Source organism: Gavialis gangeticus, unplaced genomic scaffold, assembly GCF_001723915.1.
Source record: "Gavialis gangeticus isolate Ggan-Ray unplaced genomic scaffold, GavGan_comp1, whole genome shotgun sequence".
In the NCBI taxonomy this organism is placed as follows: domain Eukaryota; kingdom Metazoa; phylum Chordata; order Crocodylia; family Gavialidae; genus Gavialis; species Gavialis gangeticus.
The window spans coordinates 8,273,939-8,295,871 of NW_017728996.1; the positions used below are offsets into that span (position 1 = coordinate 8,273,939).

Here is a 21,933-nt window from a genome sequence, read left to right on the forward strand (position 1 = left end):
CCACACACACACACACACACACACACACACACACACACACACACACACACACACACACACACACAGTCTTTTGGCTGACAAAATCTCTTTTACTGTAATCAACTTTCTAAGTCTCTTCCCTGGCTCCATCTGTTTTCAGTAAGAGACCAGCCCACCACATGAGCAGATAAGACTGCACATTTTCCAGGTAACCACTGAGTTCAGGATTTAATTCTGTAAAATATCAGAGATTATGAAGGTTTCTAAATAGAGGGTTGGAAGATGCCCAGGGCAGCCTGGCACACTGTACACCTCCTTTGCATGATCTCACAGAAAGCTTCCAACTCCACCTGGAAGAAGCCTTCCTCCCAGAATAGTTTCATAGTTTATCTAACCTCCTCTTAAAAACCCCCAGGGTAGGAGCCTACACCACCTCTCTTGGAAGCTGGTTCCAGACCCTAGCCGCCCTGACCGTGAAGTCGTGCCTCCTGATGTCTAACCTAAACCTTCCCTCCACCAGCTTGTGACCGTTATTCCTGGTCACTCCTGGCGGTGCTCAGGGGAACAGGGACTCCCCCAGTGCCTGCTGATCCCCTCTGACTAGTTTGTAACAGGCCACTAGATCCCCCCTCAGCCTTCTCTTGTGGAGGCTGAACAGGTTCAGGTCCCGTAGTCTCTCCTCGTAGGGTCTGCCCTGCTGCCCCCTGATCATGCGAGTGGCCTCCTCTGGACCCTCTCCATGCTGTCCACATCCCTCCTGAAGTGCGGCGCCCAGAACTGGACGCAGTACTCCAGCTGCGGCCTAACCAGTGCCGCATAGAGGGGGAGGATCACTTCTTTTGACCTGCTTGAGATGCATCTGTGGATGCATGACAAGGTGCGGTTGGCCTTCCTGACTGCATCCCCACACTGCCGACCCATGTTCATCTTGGAGTCAATGATGAACTTCATCTGTTTAGTATCTGCTGAGCAGCGTCTGCTCTATTGCTGGCATGATACAAAGCCCTTGGTGAAAGTGCCATAGAGAACTGAACGCAGGACCTTGGGATCTAAAAAGTACAAGCTTTTGTCCTCTGAGCTAAAGCATCCAACACTACAAGCTCCAAGCCAGGGGCCATAAGGAGGGCAAAAGGGCAGAAGTCACAATCTTAATATAAAAGGATTTATAATTGCATCCAAATGGGAACACAAGCCCTGCTTATCATCTCCAAAGATGATCAAAAACTAAACAGAAACAAAGCTCACGGCACACTTTCTCAGGCCATTCAGATTGCCAAGCCCGTCAGCCTATAACCGACACAGGGTTTTAGCAATAGTTGGATTTTTCTGCAAATGCTGTAAGGGGCTCTTTTTCTGGAATCATCCCAAGACAAGCAGGCGTGGAAACTGCCTTTCCCTGCTCTGGAAGCCATTCCTACACAGTCACTTCTCAGACAAAGGCCATTTGCTGCAAGCAGGCAGTGAGCAAAGTAGAGGTTCATTTACAGTGTCTGGAAAGAGGGTGCAGCAATTCTTTGCCCTTTGTTCCAGGCACATGCATCATCAAATGGGGGTTACTGTCTTGCAGTGCGTACTTGGCCTGTACCCCAGCAAGCTGCCACTGGGAAGCCATGTGGTTCAGTGAAAAGAGCTGCAGATTTGGTCCTGGGAAATGTGGAGTGAAATCCTGTCCCCCTGAAGTCAACAGGAATTTTGCCGTCCTTCTCAGTAGAGACAGGCTTTTACCCCAGAGAGTCTATCAGCTCAAAAATGACTTGTTGTGTCACTCTGGACTATCCACTTGACCTTTCCATACCTGTCATCCCTTGGTCTATCTGGCTTTGAAGCTCTGCAGGGCACTCTTAAAATATTTGTGTACAGCATCAAGGTCTTGGCCTGTTTGAGACTTTAAGATACATGCAGAAAATACAAGGGAATGGGACATCTGGAGGAGGCGTGACTGTAGACACAAGCCCAGGGTAAGCAGGTTCCTTCCCAAGGCGACCCAATGAAGGATACCATCTGCCCTACCTTCTCCACTTGTAATGCATTCTCCTCGCATGTTGTTTTAATCAGATCTTGGGCTGTACTGGTGTCTCCGCTTTTATAAGCGGCCTGAATGTTATCTGTCACAGGGGTCGGCAGTATGGAGACGTCACCTACAGTGGACTGTTTGCCGCCCATGTCCACAGCACCTGTGGGAAAGAAGAAAAAGGAAGAAGCATTTGCTCATAACCCCTCACACCACTGCAATGTCAAAACACACTGAGATGCAAAGAAGTGGCGAGGCATTTATTGCAAAAGTATTTTGTATGTGTTGTAAAATAGAATATAAATAATAGGACTGTCTAAAACGCTGCAAGGGTGAGCGCGTGCCTCGGAGGACTTTGCGACACGGACATGAAAGTGCCACGGGCAGCGAGCACCTGAATCTGTGCGGGAGGTGTTTTCCACAAGAAGGTGCATGAAAGCACACGCATTCCCGTCTGGCTGGTGCCTGGCAGGGACCGCGCAGGCTGAGCAAGCACCTGGGTAAGGTTGCCACCTGCGGCAGCGCTGATGGAGCAAGGGGTCTCAATGGGCAGGAGGTGCCTATTAACACATCCAACCCCATGGACCTAATGAATGGTGCAGGGCTCATCTGCAGGTAGGATCTGGAGTGCGAGCTGCCTTACCTGGCTGCGGAGCTGGAATTTGGCAGTGGCAGTATGAATTGCTGCAGCTCTTGGAGGCACAGCAGCCGCTGCTCTTCCTGCCACCAAAGGTCCAGCCCCGCAGACCAGAGGATGCAGCTCTCCACTCCGTATCTGGTCTCTGCACCCAGCTGGAAATTACACAGCAGGACTAGCGGCAGCATTAATTGCTGCAGCATTGCGGGCTGGAGCTGGCCCACAGGCTTCCTGTTGGTCACCCCAGGTCTGATGTCAAGCAGGATGCCCAATGTCACATAGGCCAACCAAGGACAAGCCAAGGACAGAGCTTGGATCTCCTTGGGGATGGATTTTTACAGGTAGTTTAAAGCCTAAAGATGTAGACAAGTGCCTGGGGGCATGTTCAAGTGCATCTAAGCTCCCCCTGCTCCCTCATCCTGTGTCTTAACCACAGCATCAGATCCATTTTGCCTGAGGTTGTGTGATGGGGTTCTTGTACCACACAACCTGCTGAGTCAAGAGGTTCAACTCCCTTTCTGGGCTGAATTGCTGGGCCTGGCACCGAGGGCTCATCATCATAAGCCTCTGTGAGCAAAAAGAGCATGGGAAGCAGTGAGTAGGATCTCAAGTGGGCCAGAAGATTGGGATTCCAGTTTTGGCTCTGTTCCTAGTCTACTGGGTGAGCTGAGGCAAGCCAAGTCATGTCTCTGTGCCTCAGTTTCCCTTCTCTGACTTTCCTGTGTTTCTTCAGGCTATAGACTGCTTGTGGCTAGGATTGGGGTTTATTACTCATGTGTTTTCACACTGCTTACTGCAATGGCAGCATAGACTGGCCCTGATTCTCGTCATGCCTGTAAGCATTACAATAATAATAATAATAATAATAATAATAATAATAATAATAATAATAATAGCAAGCTGCTTTAAAAAGTACAAAAGAATGAAACAAAGAAAAGGAAAGTGGGTGGCACTTTTCACAGGACAGATCTCTTTATCACTCAAATAATCTTCCCTACTAAACCATCATTAAGGACTTACCATCCTTCCTTTTAATTTGCCACACACACGTTACGAAAAGCAACCTCCCTGCCTGAAACAGCTCTGAATTTAAGGCTATGCTCCCATTCCCAAAGTCCAACGTAGATCAGATGTGCCCTCAGTTCTCCTTGTTTGTTTGCTCGCTGTGTTTTCCTACAGGAGCTAACAAGGAGCTCTTTTATATGCACATTTATCATGTGAATTTTAGTTTCACGCAGTAAGAAGGAAGTCTGGATCAAACTGCAAGTGTCAGTAAATCTCTGTGAATAATTCAGTCTGAGTTACTAATCCATCCTGACTAACACTTTGCATTAATTATTAAGATCGAGCTCGAGTCGCCCAGACATCTGAGATGGCTCCAGAGATTCAGGCCATTAGGTTCTGCAGGCATCAATAATCCTTCTCGGAGGCTGCAGCAGTGTGAAGGACACACAGCGAGGATTCAAGGCAAATAAATGTGATTTTAAACGACAGCGGGCAACAGGCCCGCAGCCTTGTCTGCCTTTGGTTCCCATCCTCATTTGTAGAAATTTTGCCAAATATTGGAGAGAACGTTTCGCCCAACATTTGCTCCCCTCTTTTATGGCAGCTGGCCCGCCAAAAAAACTCATGTTTGCTACAACTTTATTTGCTTTTGATGGAGGAGGAAGTTGGTAATTTATCAATAGGCAACCTTTTTAAAAGGGCGAGAAGATGATACCTTGCTTGGATAGAGAAGTGTAAAGGAAAATGCGCCATTAAACCAACAAAGGTGTAATGACAAGAAAGGGCCAGATCCAAAAATTAGGCTTTGGTGCCATCGTGCCTAACTTTTAGGTCCTTGGCCCAGGAGTGGGATCCAGGACCCTGCAGTCCTGACCAGGTGTACTGCTAGAGACGCTTCAAGCCACGCGGGTGCAGATGTTCATGCCCCAGGAAGCCCTTCAAAAATGCTTAAAGCACTTCAGATTGACCCGCGAAAAAGAGAGCAAACACCTCAGGCCTAGACAGGTTACAGGGGTGGGCAGATGAGAACAGGATGGGATTCAACACTGAGAAGTGCAAGGTGATGCACCTGGGGAGGAACAACCGGCACCATACCTACAGGTTGGGGAACTCCCTTCTCGTCAGTGCAGAGGCAGAAAAGGATCTTGGAGTCATCATTGATGCCAAGATGAACATGGGTTGGCAGTGTGGGGACGCGGTCAGGAAGGCCAATCGCACCTTGTCATGCATCCACACATGCATCTCGAGCAGGTCCAAGGAGGTGATCTTCCCCCTCTATGCAGCACTGGTCAGGCCGCAGCTGGAGTACTGCGTCCAGTTCTGGGCCCCGCACTTCAGGAGGGATGTGGACAACATGGAGAGGGTCCAGAGGAGGGCCACTCGCATGATCAGGGGGCAGCAGGGCAGGCCCTACGAGGAGGGGTGACGGGACCTGAACCTGTTCAGCCTCCACAAGAGAGGGCTGAGGGGGATCTAGTGGCCTGTTGCAAACTAGTCAGAGGGGACCAGCAGGCACTGGGGGAGTCCCTGTTCCCCCGAGCACAGCCACGAGTGACCAGGAATAACGGTCACAAGGTGGCAGAGGGTAGATTTAGGTTAGACATCAGGAGGCACGACTTCACGGTCAGGGCGGCTAGGATCAGGAACCAACTTCCAAGAGAGGTGGTGCAGGCTCCTACCCTGGGGGGCTTTAAGAGGAGGCTGGATGTACACCTTGCTGGGGTCATTTGACCCCAGTACTCTTTCCTGCCACGGCAGGGGGTCGGACTTGATGATCTGCTCAGGTCCCTTCCGACCCGACCAACTATGAAACCTTGGACTTCATTTTGAAGCACTTCTTGAAATGTCTGCACCAGCCAGCAGAGCACAATGAGGTTGCTCGGTTCTCCTGCATCCCACAGGGCTTGGCTTTTCTCCACCATGGGGTGGAGGGGGAAAGCGAAGCAGACAAGCAATGAGGGATCTCCCATGTGCTCGGCCATCCTCCGAAACCTCCAGAGGCCAAGAGCATGCAGGGGTTGATGCTTGTGCAGACCCTTAGAAGTGCTCCGGACTCCAAGCTGGGGAGAAATGCCACTCTTTGTAGCCTGGCACGCTCCCTCCCAAGGCAGCAGGCCTTTTCTTTCAAGCTGGTGCTCCTCTTGTAAAGAGCAGCATCGTGGTTAGAGCACTTGGCCAGGCTCAGGTCCAGTTCCCTTCTCTCCCGGAGAAGATCCAAACCCGTATCTCCCACAAGAGTGCCCTAACCACCAGACTACGGCTACTCCCAGCGAGTACTTCTGTAGATCATTGCCTGGACCCCCTAAGCATCTGACTCATGCTCCTCTCCTGCTCCCTTTCTGCACCAGCACACTCTTTTCCACGCGGCAGCACAGCTCTAGCGGGAGGGGTTGGCAGTGCCCACTCCCCACCTACATCGTGATGGTTCAGTGCACTTCAGGGAGCGGGATTCAAACCCCCTCTGAGAGAGGAAGGAATGCAATCCAGATCTCCCACGTCCTGAGCAAGTGCTTGCTTGAATGACCACATCCTCCTCCATTTGAAAAGGAAGCAGGAGCTGGTACCCGATGGCAGGTGTTTGCTGGGCATGCTCCGAGAATAACACCCTTTGTGGGGCTGGGGCCGACGGGCACCTAGCTCATGATGGATCCCACCGTGTCAAACACCGACCCGCTCAGCACTCTCCATGCAGAGCTAGATCACAAACCAGGTGCCTCTGGACTCAAAGTACCTCCAGGTGGCAGCTTAGCAGGGGGTTCAGGATTGCAACTTTGGCCTGAAGTGTTATATTCTGCCTTGGCTCCTTTTTGGATCTAGCCTGAATTAACCTGCGAAGATACAACTGACCATGCCAAACTGGTGGATTCAGTTAATGCTTGATTCGCCAACCCTAGCAAACAGATGTATTTACATTTAACTATCCATGGCCCAAAATGAATATCGCCTGTCATTTAACTGCGTTCCATAACCAGCGACGCTGCTTTCTGCTTCGGGGAAACTGAACTCGCACCTCAAAAGCCTGAGAAAAAAGAGCTGTCATTAAATCTTTAGCAACAGGAAGAGCCTCTGACTGCACCAGCTTACAAACAGAGAGAAAGTAAAGCTGATGAGTCACAGGCTGAGAAAAATTCTGCCCTCGGAGACAGTCGCACCCCCATCAAAACTTAATGAAGTGCCGCAGACTTATAACATTCAATCCTTTCACTGCCGAGTTCCCCAAAGGAGAAAAAAGGAGCCTATTGCAAAGTAATAGGTCTCAGCGAGTCAGATTAATTACCCCGTTCCCAAAAGAAATAATGGTATCTTAAGAAATGACATATCAAATTCTCTATGCTGCTCTCTCTGCTTGTCACGGGATTTACACTGGTGTTTTAAAGAAACTGCAATATTAAGAACAAATCTGCCAAAGCTAGAAAAGGAGGGGCCAGGGTAAATTAAACTCATGTAAACACATTTCTTAATTATGAAAAGGAAAGGATAATTATCTTTTGCTGATCCAAGAGTATTTTATTTCCAACAGATCAATGGCTGAATTGCCTTTACGGCAGGTATTTATGCAGATGGAGGGAAACGTTCGTTAAAATAATGTGAATTTTGCCTCAACGTATCATCTATTTTTGCACAGAACTGCTTTGAAACCTGGTATAAGTTCTCCTTAGGCTTCAACACTGCAAACACTTACCCTGTTTAGTAACTTCGACATACGTCCAAGGTCTCACTGAGGTCAATGCACATGTATGAAGTTTCTGAAAAACAAACTGTGTGGCTGACTGCCAAAGGCAAATGATGCTGAATATGTGCTTAAAATGTCACCAAGGAAATTTAGGCTGGGCAGCTAATAAACAGCAGCTCAGATCCGAGCAGCCATCAAAACGGTGGACAAAATGTTAGGGATTATTAAGAAAGGAATTGTAAATAAAACAGAAAGTATCATCCTGCCTCTTTATAAAGCTACAGTGGGCACATGGACACAAGATGCAATGCCGCAGCAAACTGCTACCGCACAGTAGTGTTGCTGGGCACTAACCGTGGCGTGACACCAGTGAGCCGTAGTAACGAGCTACTGTGCAGCAGCAATAGGAAAAAACCGTGCAGCAACGGTACCGCACAGTAATGCCAATAATGCTTCTGCAAGTACTAAATGACCACGCAGTAACACCTGCAGAGTCCGCCGCACATGTAGACGTGGCCAGCGTGTCCACACAGCCCATATTGCGCCCGGCTTTGCTCCCCACCAAAAAAGATATAGAAAAACTGGAGAAGGTACAGAGAAAGCAAACAAGGACGGTAAGTGATATGGAGGAGCTTCCATTGAGAAGAGACTAAAGAAGCCAGGCCTATTCAGTTTAGAAAAGCGGGACACGATAAGGGTCGAAAATATACTAAATGGCAAAGAGAAAGTAAATAGGGATTTATTATTGCAGGGGTGGGCAAAATGTGGCCTGCAGGCCAGATGCAGCCCACCAGGCCATTCTATCCGGCCTGTGGGACCCCTAAAAATTTAGAAAATTCATATTTATCAGTCCCTGACTGCCTGTCACATGGCCCTCAATGGTTTGCCAAAACTCAGTGAGTGGCCCTCCGCCCAAAATAATTGCCCGCCCCTGTATTATTGACTCCCTCTCAAAATACAAGAACTAGGGATCACAAGCTGAAACTAGTAGGCAGTAAGTCTAAAACAAACAGAAGGAAGCTCTTTATTATTATTGACTCCCTCCCAATAATAATAATATTATTATTTATTTATTGTTGACTCCCTCCCAAAATACAAGAACTAGGGGTCACAAGCTGAAACTAGTAGGCAGTAAGCCTAAAACGAACAGAAGGAAGCTCTTTTTCACCCAGCGTGGAATTAAAGCGCGGCGCTCGTTACTCCACGATGTGAAAGCTGCCCGTTTGGCCAGATTCAAAAAGGGACTGGACACGTTCGTGGCAGAAAGGGGCACTGATAGCTATCGAGCACGGGAATTAGGGGGACAGCCTCCGAATCAAAACTTCCTTGATCTCCAGTGCTGGCGGCTGCAAGTGGAAGAGGAACAGGAGAGAAACTCTGCTCATACCCAGTTCGCTCTCCCTTTCAGCATCCGCTCTCCGCCTCTGCGCGACACAAGATACTGGGCAAGATGGACCTATGGTCCATCCCAGTAAATGACACTGCTTATGTTCTTATTAGGGAAACTTTCTAACCCAGGGTAGCTAAGCACTGGAACCGGTAAGAAGAGAGACTGTGGCATGTCTGTTGTTGGAAGATCCTAGGTGCAGGTCAGACGAGCACTTGTTTGGGGATGGGGGGTTTAAACACGGATGGTCCTGCCTTGAGCAGCACACTAGACTAAATGGCCTCCTGGTGCTCTTTCCAGCTCTGTTTTTCTATGATTCTAGGTCTTTTTGAATTTGGTCAGGAAGGTGCTGATCTTGCTACTGGTGTAGCAAAGCGCTTGGATCTAAGCACATGAGTTTGTTTCACACGCTTCAGCACATGCTTGCAGGCTTTGCTGGGTAGGAGTCTAAAATGATTACAGGACAATGCACGGGGTACAGTGAGTCGCATTGCATGCTGTTAACACCCCCGTTATAATAAGAGGCCTCTGGAACTTTGCAAGCTTTTAAACCTCTTCAGTTTTTCCTTTTTTTTCCTAGTAAAAATGCAGCCAGAACTACCCCTCCAGCCCAGAACTGCCCCACTGGACCTGCAGACCGCTCACCCCTCGGTGTGTTTGTGGCTGCATGAGCAAAGGTAGCAAATGGCATCCATTTGGACCATGGGGAGGGTTTGATCTGGGCTCACATCCCTTTAACCCATGGATATGACCACAAGCAAAAAAGAAATCCAATGTGCCCATCCTTCCCATTCACTCCCCTGCATCTGCCATCTATCCTCGCCCTTCCTCTGCCTATCCTTACCCTATTCTTCTCTCTTTCTCCTGAGGGCAGTAAGCAAACCAAGCCCAAGAGAAAAACCGTCGGCATTCACTGACTGTAGGATTTCCCTCCTGCTGCTGCTGGAACCGCGCAGGCTGCGAGAAAGGAACCGACTCTGGAAATATCGCCTGCTTTGGATTTCAGTGTCTTCGAAGGGTCATCACAGCTTCACCCTAGATTGTGCAACTGCCGGCTTTTCCAAAATAATCCGCTGGAAGAAGCTGTTTACAGACAGACAGACAGACCTGACCCCACTTCACTTTGCAGCCGCAAGAGAGCTGCCGGAACGCGACGGCGACCGCGTTGCTTGAACAGAAAGAAAAGCAATAAAAATGACATTGATGCTTTGAATTATTAAAAGGACCCGCAGATTTCAGAATTCCCAGCAGCTCTGTAGCTTCTAAGGCCCTGTTCGTAACAAAGGTGCTTAAAATATATGATTTTTAAAGCAACGATATTCCTTCGCTAGGAAAAGAAATGAGTGCTGGCACTTAAACACCACTGCGAGCTGTCAACGTGCCTGGGAACAGCAGCACAATGCAAGAGTGTGCTACGCAGTGAAGTATTACCCCTACCTCTATCCACCATCACACCTGGCCGCTAAAATAACCCTATTACCTGCCTTGGAGAAATACCTGCATATGACTGCTTTGAAAAGGGCTGCATAAGTCCCTGTCATCAATAAAGCAAAAACCCTTTTGGAATGAACAGAAATACATGTTTACCTGGTATGCGAGGATACCCTGAAATGGCACAGAAAAGGTACAGCTGAAAGGTGCACTGGAGGGTAAAACGAGCCTAGGAATTAACCGGTTTCAATAAGTAATTGCAAAATAATAATTCAAAACTGTTACTAACCTGGTCATCATTTAGGGAGTGCTTCCACAAAGCGGCCCAAAGCTCATTATTTAAGACCGTCTCCCACTCAGTGATGCTCCATTAAGCTATTAATTGCTCGAACTGTTAACTGCCTAGCACTGCTTCAGCAGAAACAGCTCCCAGGCTCCCCTTCTTGCAGCCTGTAGCTGAAGCCTCTTTTGGCTGAACGGATGCCTCTTTGTCTGAGATAACAACTGCATTTTAGCCTTGACAGTCATTTTCATCTCCATGGCCCATTACAGTGAAATTCAACCCTTGGGTTCTTCAGAGAGGACTAGGGAATTGGGGGCAGGGGTGGGGAGAGAGCAGCTTCAGGCTGACCTCAGGCAGTCCTTCAACGGGACCAGATGGCTGGGGCTGAGGTTTAGTGAATTCATCTTTTGCCATTTTGATGCTTGAACATTGTCAGAGATTGAAGGGAAAAGGGATGAGGTGCAAAATAGCACAAGCCGGTAAAACACCACCTCCACACACTGTCCCCTCCCACAACACATGCAAAGATACTGAATTCCTTGCAGCGATCATCCAAAGGAGCTAGAAGAGTTCTTAGTGTTAATAACCATGAGACACACGGCAAGTCACACTACTTCCAATGAGCCACTCGGCCCACCCGTGATATCATTTCCTTACTGTTTCTTTGCATTTTTAGAACGATTAAAACTAATAACGTTGAGCCTTGGCCTTAGACAAAGTCCAGTCAATGGAGAGACTCCCATTGATGCTGATGAACCTTGGATCAATCTGCTAGAACGGTGGTCGGCAACCTGTGGCCCGGGGGTCCCGCCAAGCTAAGGTGGCAACGGCAGTCGGCAGCCTGTCTTCAGGCTGAGCCGTGCAGATTTGGCCCACCGTTGCTAAAAGGTTGCCAAAAGGTTGCCAACCTCTGCACTAGAGGCTTTATGCACAGAGCTGTGTAGGATAGTGCCTTCTGCCCAGAAAACTCTCTGAGAGACTGGGAAAAACTCTCAGGCCAAACCAAAATGAGAAGTCAGGGTCGCAAAGAGTTTTGCAAGACAAAAGCCCATAAAAGAAGAAATTCAGGTCAATCAAAATGTCCTGTTGCAATAAAGCACGGTGCTCATTTTGACCATTAAATAGATTTACTTTAATTAGCACACATTGCAGAACAGATTTTGCTGTAAAAGTGGCAGAAAGCTGTGGTTTAACAAGTTAGATTTCCTTCCCCTCCCCACCCAGTTTTATCAGGAAATTCATCCAAACTGGCCTTTTCCTGCAAGCATTTCCAGTGTCAATAAATTCACATTTTCAGACAAAGGATGTTTCACCGGATCACTCTTCCCCAGGTCTACCTGGGAGCTCAAAGCACCTGGTTAGTTAGTTAGTAAGGGCCAGATGCTGGCGCCGTTGCTGCTGCCGAGTAGCATCTTACTCCTACTTTGCAGCGAGCTTGAAAACACATTTCACAAACCCCTGCCAAGGTCTTGGGGTTTCCAACTCATTAAAAAAAAACACAACAAAAAAACCCAATAACTCCACCCTTTCCCAGCTGGGGTTACAGAGGGAAAGGAAGGCCCTGGCCTCTCTCAAAAACAGGACAGGGAATTTGGATCGTTTTGCAAACAGCCGGAGGTGGCTGCAGTGTGAGATGCCAGTCTGACCAAGGAGGAAGGGGGGCTCACTCTTTGACACCAAATGTAGCAGAGGGAAGAAGTACCCCACTGCCTGTGGTAGTGCTGTAGGATGACAAGTTGTGGGGAGCACGAGTTACTTCCCTTTGCCAAGCTGGTAAAGTTAAACCCAAGCCCCCCAGCAGGTCCTAGCTGCAGCTCTTGACCTGGGCTTTTCTGTGCAGTGAAGGCAGGGTGATCTGACCCTATACTGGGCATCCCCCCACCCCATGTGCCACAGAGCTCACTCAGCTGCAGGAAGAGCGCAGCGACAAACCGGGTCGATCCACCAGCCCTTCTTCACGAACAAGGGCGGCAGACGGTACTACAGCCGTCTCCAGTGAGCAATTTGATATCCCCGCTAGCGAGGAAACTGCAGAACTGGGCTGGCGGGAGGGCGAAATGATGCCTCTGCAACTTGGGCAAGGAATCACACCCCGGCTTCTCACTCTGCACAATGCTAACGATGACTCATTTTCCAGACGGAGAGGGAAAGCTTTTCCCAGGCACACGTGGCTCAATTTAACCATACATCTATTATTTAAACACATTTGAGCAACTTTTCTTCACTCCAAGCCTCATTGCCAGGCCAGTGGAAAAGAGGATGTAAAGCAGAGCATCATCCACAGCATATCCAGTGCAAATGTTCATCGGCGCCAGTTCCCCTGAAAGGGAGCAGAGGATTGTGTGATCATATGGGGCCAAACACAAGACCTGGAGGAATGTCTCCAAGCTAACCAGATGTGGAGGAAATGCTGAAGAGATCTGCTGCTGTTGGAGTATAATTTAGCACGGTTTAAAAAAAACTCACTCAAGTCCCAATACCTCACCTGCTAAACTTTGTCTTGCATATAAAATTTGTCCACTGAGATAAAAGGCCTTCATGAGAAAAGCCTTCGCGAGAAAAGCCCTGGCAAACGGAGTTATGCTGAAGCCGAGAGACTGACCATGACGAGCAGCTGGAAATGCCCGATTCCAAACTCGCGTCACATGCGGGGAAAACTGTTTGTCCAATGAAAAGGGGAGTGGAAAAAATAAAACCTTAAGGAAGGAAAATGCCTCGGGCTTTTCTTCCCTTGCCCCACTCAGGGCTGGACAATAACCACGCAGCAGATCAAGACGGCTGCAACCCAAGCTGTGTATTTATGGGCTGGTTCCTGTAGCGAACAATCTGCCTCGGCCTGCGGTCATTTGGACTGCCAAGATTATTTCCTTTTTTCAAGGGTCTGAGTGCAAGTGCGTCAGTTTTTCCTATGATTTCATGGCATGATACAAATGCAAGGGAGACCTTAATGCCATTAACAGGCAGAAGCTTATAGCTCATTCAAGGACGTGCACATCAGCATCTCCCAAGAGTACTGTGAGCCCATGACCTCAGCGTGGCAGGAGCTCAAAGCTTGTTCACACCTGCAGGGCACAGCTGTGTTCACGAGCCATGGCTGTAGCTCTGTAAGGTAAGGAAATAGTGGCATCCGAGTGTCACGCTGCAGGGTGCAACTTGTCTCGAGCAGTCATTAGGAAGGACTCTCCGCCTTCATGACAACGTTGCTCAAAGGCTGCTCTTCCAAGCGCTGCATTGCAATCTAGAGGGATCGATGGGATGATCTGGCAGGGCAAACCCCCGTGACGTGTGGCATTGCACAGACAGATGCTCAAATGGGCATTGTTTCATGTTCTGTCTCCAGCTCCATAAGCAAGCACGCACCTGCTTTTTTCTCCTTTCACACAACCTCCAAACGATTGTTTGAAGGGCCTTAGCGAGCATTTGCTGACTAAACTTCCTGTCTTTGTATCCTAGGATAGGGCAGGCAGATGGATCAGGGGAGCTCCCCTTTGGCCCTCTGGCCCCAAGCACCAAAGGGGAAGAGGTTAAACTTTTAACTTGATTTATTCTTTTAACTGAAGTGCTGCTGTGATCTCAGCTGGTTTGCAATAGGTTGGTGCAAACCAGAGTGGCAAGAAGGATTGGTAAGGAAAAAAAAAAGATCCTATAGGCAAGAGCAAACAAGAGAAACCTGGTTAATTCGCTGAAGAAAAATGGGCACAATCAAAGGGGACTTCCCACTGAACCCAGTGCCTTGCCAGGGACTTTCATATGAACTAATTCACCTGGCACACGCATCTCTCGCCCACCCCCACGTTCCTTAAAGAGCTTTCAAAATCCTGGTGGTGAGCAGCTATTTTTTTTTTTAGCAGACCAAAAGGAAGTATTATAAAGCCAAGACCATAACCGTTCAACAGAGGCCTGTCTCTGTGGGCCTGCAGAATAAAATGACCTCCTGCCCCAGAGACTGCCCATTTACCTCCAGGAAAGGCAAGGCATACTGGTAAGCAATGCAGAGATGCCAACAACGTCTCTGTCCACAGACTCCACAGAGGGTCAACAAAGGACTCTAAAAAAAGCATCCCTGTCCTCCTGTAGAAGCCAAAGTGCTCACTGACATTAAAATCCACCCAATGCAGGGGCAGGGAAAGAAGGGAACAGAGATCTCTGAACCCCAAAATCCATAGGAAAATTAAGATGATTCAGCTTCTAAGTGGATGATTCATTTTTATCGTAAGGACTCGGTGATTTCATTCCAGTCCCAGAATTAGAATAGTTTGCAAATACGTTGTTATATAGAAGGCATCTCTGCTCATCCGTCTCCCCCAGATATATTTTCAATTGGAGAATACACATTAAACATGCATAAGTGCCATTTGTCTTCTCTCCGATTCGCTGTCTGTATACAGCCTATGCCAAGCAGAGGGAGGATAACAAACCAGAGCACCTGAAGGCCTATGTAGGAGAAGGCGGATCTGAATAAAGCGCAATCGCCCGTGGAAGCCAAAGGAAAACAGCTCGGTATCATAAGGGCTGGTCAACATTTTTCTTTCAAATTTTTAGCACCAAAACACGGTCCTACTTTGCAATGATTATCTGAGGGGTTTGTTACTTTTGAAATCTGCCAATTTTACGCACCGTTACCTGAACTTAAATTTTTCTCTAGGGTTCGGTTTTCCATTGGAAAGGGAAAAAAAGAGCACTTCCACGTACAAACATCAATCCAAGTCCCCTGCGCCCAGCACTACCCGGAACCACCATGGCAGCAGCACACAGTCGTGAGCAGGGCCCCGGGGATGTTCAGATACACGCAACCACCCAGTCCGCGCCTCGGGAGCTTGCCTGCCTTCATTCAGGAAAGCCCCCACCCCGCAGCTTGTGCTTAACTTTAAAGACAAGCACAAATACCATCCAGATTCAGGAGCTAATTTAAGTCAAGACACAAGTGAATGATAAGAACCATAGGAAGAGAGCAGTGGAGGAGTCAAAAGTACTGAAAGGACATGGTCTCCCACGTTGAAGAAAGATGAACTCAGGATGCAACCACCGCTAACAAGGGCCACTCCTGAGCAGATCAGAAGGGCGTTGGAGAAGAGCTCCCAAAAGAGCGTGGCTGGTTTAGTTTAGCAAAAGGGTCTTAAACTCAACCGCCCCTGCACGCCACATCCAGACCATGGTGCTGCTAGCAGGCCGGATCTGGCAGTGAGGCGAGTGGTAGGATAAGCGGCAGCAACGGGCTCCATGCCTGGGAATTTAGGAGTGGGACCCAGCTCCCAAATTCCCGGCCCCTCGAAGAGTCCTGTGAGCTGGATGAAACAGCTGCGTGGGCCGTATCTTTGACACCTGTGGCCTAGCAGAACAGACCGAGAGGAGGCAGAAGACATCGGAGGTTGAATGCTGGGGAAGAGGTGTAGGATGGAGGGAAAGGGACCAACTGGACAGGATTTAGGACTGCAAATTCGAAGCTTTCCAGCTCTCAGAGCAGCCTGCAACATCCTTCCAGGAAGTGGAGCAACAACCTGATGCAGCTCATAAGTTTCATGGATGGGATTCATCGTAGTCTGTAGCAGTATGCAGCTGGACTCAATGATCCAGGTCCCTTCCCGTGAGCACCCATGCGGGTCCAAAAGGCTAACTGCAACCCAGGCCAGGGAAATACTTGCGCAGAGGCTTAACTTTAAGCATGCATTCAAGAGAAGTGCATTCCTGAATCAGGGCCTGGGTGTGACAGTGACACTTGGGCAATTATGGACACGAGAGCTTAGGGATCACTTACTAGCTCAGTAACCAGCCCAGCCCTTCATGCAGCTGTCAGTCCAGAAAGTGCGTGCAGTGATGTGCCGCTGACATTTTAACCAGTGGCTCCCACAAAACCAATTTCCCTTACTCTGGGGCAGAAGCTAGGCACCAGAAAAGCTGCTTGCACAGGGGAAGGAAGGACTGGAGATCCTGCAAGTTGGTTCTTTCACTAAACAGAAGCTCGTTTTCATTAAGAGGAAGGACGTAGCACAAGGCAAACCAGCTTCCATGTGTGTATTCTGCTGAAAGCGTGTAGATTTTGTTCTGCAAATAACCCCAGGAGAATCAGAGCCTTAATTAGATGCCAAAAATCGGGAGGCTAGATGTTAATGAACGATACAGTATTATAGCTAAAGTAGGAGGAAAAAAAAAGCCTTTCCATTAATGATGGGAGAAAGCATCTGTTTGATGCAAAAATAAAAGCTTTTTCAAAGTCTCTCTAACTTCTTTGATGTGTCGAGGAGGGAGATACTGGAGGAGTATTCGTCTGACATGATTATCTGCTCCCCTTTTGAATTGTGCTCCCCAGACAGGCTGTTGCTGCAAGGTGGGGACCACGCTGAAGTTTATGTCAATTTGAAGCCTTGGAACTGCAGCTTCCTGGCTTTCCAATTAAGCAACAATTACCCAAATTCAGATGCTCCATCCCCAGAGGAGGGGAAGGCAGGGAGGGGTGGACCAACCCAGCCCCCACACCACCAAAGTTCGAGCCAAGTGACTGCAGATAAAAAGATCTCCTACTACAGTTTTTTTTCCATTTATGCCAGATAGTTGGAGCAATACTCTGAGTACTGGAGCACAAAGCACTACCATTTCCACAGCAACCACAAAACATACCAAGAATATTTGAGCTAAATTTATCCTGACTTCTTGTTTCTTTACGTTTGAATCACTACTTTGATTTTTCCACATCTTTCCACAGGGTGCAGAGAGGGGTTTACTGGCAGTAGGGTTTTTCCGATGACTTCTGGGATTCTGCCGTGAAAGGCTGCAATACGTTTACCTGTCATTAGAAAGCAGGGGGGAAATGAGGGAAGGATGGACTCAAATGTTCCCCAAGTACAATGTCGGCGCTAAGGAGGTGCATCTGACACAGGGAAGTGCTCTTGTTCCCATTCTCCAGAAGGCAAGCTGAGACTGAGACCCACCTCTAGCTCCCCCCTGCCAGTTATAAGTAGCATTTATGGCTGCTTATACATGTGCTCGGGGGTGGCATTTTAATTAGAGCGGTTCCTGGACAGCCACTCTAATTAAAAACGCCTCACTGCCACATGTATCAAGCCCCTGCATGCTTTAAAATGGCCACGAGATGCTTTATCTGAAGTTCATTTGATGAAGTTTAGATAAAGCATCCCTATGGCCATTTTAAAACATGCGGGGACTCCACACATGACAGAGAGGCAATGCTGGAGCACTCTAATTAGAACGCAAACAAGCACATGTATAGGCGGCCACTGTGATTCAAATGAGCCACAAAAGTCACTTAGAAAGATGTTCAGATCCTACAGCCCCTTCCACAACATATCCCGTCCTTAGGAGGATACATTTATGCTCTGCTACGATTCGATCCTGCCCAAGTAGGCACAGAAAATCTATGCAAGTCCCAGCAACCTCCCACGCAGAGAAAACCCACAACGAGGGATGGGGTAAGTGCCGAGTTCGAGCTCATTCAGGGAGCATATGGCACAGGAACTAAAAAACATATCCACATCTCCAGGGCCCAGGCGAATGCAGTATCCACTGTGCCCGCTCTTTATTTTATGCTGAATACGCCCCTTAGGATTTTAGCATCCTAAACTCCATTGGGAAAAGCACTTTCCTTCTAGGTATGTAGGTGGCTGTGCCATTTGCTGCTGAGGATGCACGAGGAGGGGTTATTTTAGCTTTACACTAACAATACGTGCACAATGCGTGCACATGCCAGCCAGCACTGACCAGCAAATTCATGGAAATTAGCCATTTTCAAAAGAAACATTGTGCCATGCTGGGTCATGGGTGGCCGGGTGTGGGGGTCACCCAGGGTCTGAAGAAGCAACCAAGATGTGAGAGGAGCAGGCTGTGTCCAAGCATGAGGGGCCAGCAGCCAGGAAATCTGTCTGAAGAACCGAGGCAGAGATCCAGAGGGTCAGGTGGCCAGCGGGGTTGTGTATCAAACTAGAATCACGTTAGAGAGCCAAAGGATCAGGCCAAACTCAGGGTCCGGGGAGAAGCCGGGTTGAGTAGCCAAAGCACCTGTCAGAGAGCCAGCAGGGCACGAGCGGAGGGCAAGGCAGCCTGGCTACAAGGTTGAACCCCGGTGCCCAGACACTTCCTCTTCCAGATTTTCCTAGGGAGGGGTAAAGGGTGAGCTAACTCTGGCTGGCCACTCCACTTGCAGGTTCTGACCACCTGCGTCCACCCCAATGCTCCGCTGTGGAGGTGGCAGACTGGGATGAGCAGCTGCAGCAGGCAGGCCAAGGCCCCCGGCTTAAGGCCACAGGCTGGAGCAGCGAGGTGCTGCCAGGCAGAAAAGCCAACAAAAAAAAAAAATTCTCCTTAGTTTCAATTCTGCAACAGTCCCCAATGCCCACATAATCGGTGCTGCAGCGGGATCACAAAGAGGCAGTGAAACCGAGTGGGCAATAGCCAACGGATGTGTCCTGCCCACATACACATCTCGAACTTCCACAGTCTCAGGCAGACATTTCACCCGTGTGCCCTGGGGCTAAAAGTTAGCCAGGGATTAGCAAAACATGTGTCCAGTAGCGACTGAGGGATAAGGACCAGACTAGAGTGACTTTAGGCACAAAGGCATCGTGCACTGGCAGCGAGTGGGGTGGAGGTCCCCTTCAGCAGAGGGGTGAAATAGGGAGCTGGGAGTCCCTGAGCTCTGGCCATGGACACCCACTGCAGTCTTGCCACCTTTTGGGGCATGTGCAGAAGGTGAATGAAAGCGGTAGCATCTCAGAGCCACTGCACAGGCACACCCCATGCTAGATTTAATTTAGGCAACACAGGATATGACACGGAAGATAACACAGCACGGACTTCGGTGCGGCTGCCTATGCTTTGCAGAGCTTTTGGAGGCGTGCGGTGTGCTCCACTTGCCTGCTGTGAATAAATGTGCACAGGTAATCTGCCCAACTGCCATAGCACATGCCGGTCCCCATTCACTGCCCACTGCTTGCATCGTACCAAACACAGGTAATCTGCCTATCAGCTGTAGGCACAGACAGCTTAAGTTCAGCCCATCCTTCAGCTCCGCTGTCTGCTTTGTAACTTGACTGCACTCTGGTTAACTGCAGAGTAACTGTAGGCGCCTCCTTTGCAACTAGCTGCATCCCTTAACTGGCCCAGAACAAGTGGAGGGGGAGCAGCTGTCAATGGGCTGCTATAAAAAGCTTTGGCAATGATGGGAGTTGGTCACTATTACATCTGCTCCATTTTCCAGGAGCCTAATAGCAGCCCCAAAACTGCTTACACTGAGTTCAGACAAGTGCATACGGCAGGGAAGTCCATGGGGTTTGCCAGTCCCAAAGCGATGTGCTTAACTGGAGCCCACCGTATACAGACTGATACAGCCTGTGCTTCCTGTTACTGGCCCCTGGAGTAAAACTAGCTGGAGGAAGCCTACCCCACGCTACAATCACACTTCCAGTAGCAGCACAGACATAGCAGCATCCCCGTTTGCAAAGAAGTGGATAATATCATCAGCTAAAGGATGACAAAAAAAATAAGCCATTACTACTATACCCTAGCTAATCTTCTTAGCTAATCGTGGCACAGCCATGGCTGAAAAGTGCCTGGCTTCTTTCTGTTTTCATCTGGTGTCACACTTCAGTTCTGTTTGGCTGGAGAGAGTAAGAACATTATAGGGACCGCTCGAGCGTGTGATGATTTCGTTGCTTTTATTAGTTGCACTGAGGCCCCAATCCTGCCAGAGCAGGCCCGTGTGCCCACACAGAGCCTGCTGGGTAGGGGCTAGGCAGTAACAGGGCGAACTGAGAGTCCTATGCCCTGGTCAGCAGACTACCTTAGAGTTGGGATGAAGCGCAGGTTCAAGAAGGACCACAACTGAGGCTATTAAGGAATCAAATTTGGCCAGGCAGCTGATTCAGAGGAGGATGGCAGAAAAACCCAGCCCCATCCTGAACTGTGAACATTTCCTCTGGCCTGGTGGCATGATGCCGAGCAGAAATGAGCAGCATCATTTGGAGGCCACCCTTACAAGGAAAGTCACAAGCTGCCAACTAAACGACTCTGACGGTCAGCGAGGACCGGACCTGGAGCCTGCTGTCCATGGAAAGACACTTATGGACTTCAGTGGGACCTGGACAAGATGCTGATGGGCTTTTGAAACTATAAATTAAGAATATGGATTTTCTTCCACATGTAAAGTTCTGTATAATGCTACTGGCAAAAAGATGAGTTGGCTGAGGGGGGGAGCCCTTGTGAGCGAATGTCAAATGTGCGTGTGTACCATCCATCACTACGTCTGCAGTGTAACTGTATGCATGGACAAGAAACCTTTCCCGCAATCCCAGAAAATCAGCTCTTGCCTTCAGAGCTGCTTTCGAATCGTGCGTCGACAGGAAAGACACAAAACCCTTTTCAGAAAGTTTCAGTTTGCAACAGATTTCCACCTGCCGCTCTTCTCTTAGTTGTTCCCATTAACACTGCCTAAACTCCCTCCCACTGCACATTAAAGAGGAAGCCTCATTTTTTTCTCGTCCAGATAAATCTCACGTTTTGCCCAGGCTGGACCTTGCTTCTGGTCCTAGCAACGCTGCCCTGGAAGACGTTTGGAGTCAGTGCCGACATCTCAGCCTGTGCGTGCTCTCCCTGCCGTCTCCCCTGCTGCCTAGGCCTCCAGTTCCTTTTTCTGTTCCCTTCCCCATGGCAGGGGTTTGGAACAGGTTGTCACTACAGCAAGCTGCAGAAAGAAATCTCCTTTGCTATACGGCAGTCCTTGTCTCTCCAACTCCCACTCCTGCTGGTGACATTTAAGGACTCCAGTGCTCGGCATTGTTATTGTGTGGGTTGTCTCACTGTGGAGCTACCCTCCTTGAGCCCAGCGCGATGCTGAGACCTTCTGGTTCTTCGCGACCCCAGGGCTACGGCTTGAGATCTCCCTGCTTCTGTTGCTATAACTGGACTCCTACTGCCACCAAAAGCAAGCCCTGGCTCCCCTGCCTACTGCCTTCTGGGCTGCTTTCGTTCGCTTCCCCTCCCTAGTTTCTTGATTATCCAACTCATCAGCGACAAGGGTCCAATTCTGCAAATTACTCGGTGCGTCCTGAGCACCACTGCTCCTGCTGATTCCAACACGGTTGCTCCCGAGTCCTGCAGCCCATACAGGTCACTGCGGTATCAAGCATGTTCACCCATGCTTCCCCCCTTCTCTTATATGCAAGGGCCATGATTTTCAACTATAGAGCAATTTTGGGGGCCCACCTTGGGAGGCACAGAAGAGGCCATCCTGGGAAAAATCCCCTTTGAGGAGTCTGACAAAGGCACCCAACATCACTGTTAGCTTCTGAAAAGTCTTAGCCCAGATAAATACAATATGCAGACACATGGCTTGGGCTGTGCACAACACCCAGCTTCGTCTGCTGGGCCGTGGAGCAGCCTGACTTTCTACAGCAGGGCCTGGTCCCCCCTCACATTTGACCACTTCTGCAGAATGCCCTTGTTTGAATAGATTTAAAAATAAAAGCAAGTTACTGTCACAGAAAGGCACTTCCTATTTCTGCCTGCCGCTTCCTACTTC

General features: G+C 49.1%; 1 protein-coding gene across 2 annotated transcripts in view; it reads right to left on the reverse strand.

The window, feature by feature from the left end:
* The window catches only part of LRRK1 (leucine rich repeat kinase 1), a 110,542-nt gene that overhangs the window by 84,624 nt on the left and 3,985 nt on the right, over positions 1-21,933 (reverse strand). For both annotated transcript variants that reach the window (XM_019503999.1, XM_019503998.1), the window contains exon 2: positions 1,990-2,153. In XM_019503999.1, the coding sequence (XP_019359544.1) occupies positions 1,990-2,153 (164 nt within the window). The remainder of the gene's footprint in view (positions 1-1,989; positions 2,154-21,933) is intronic.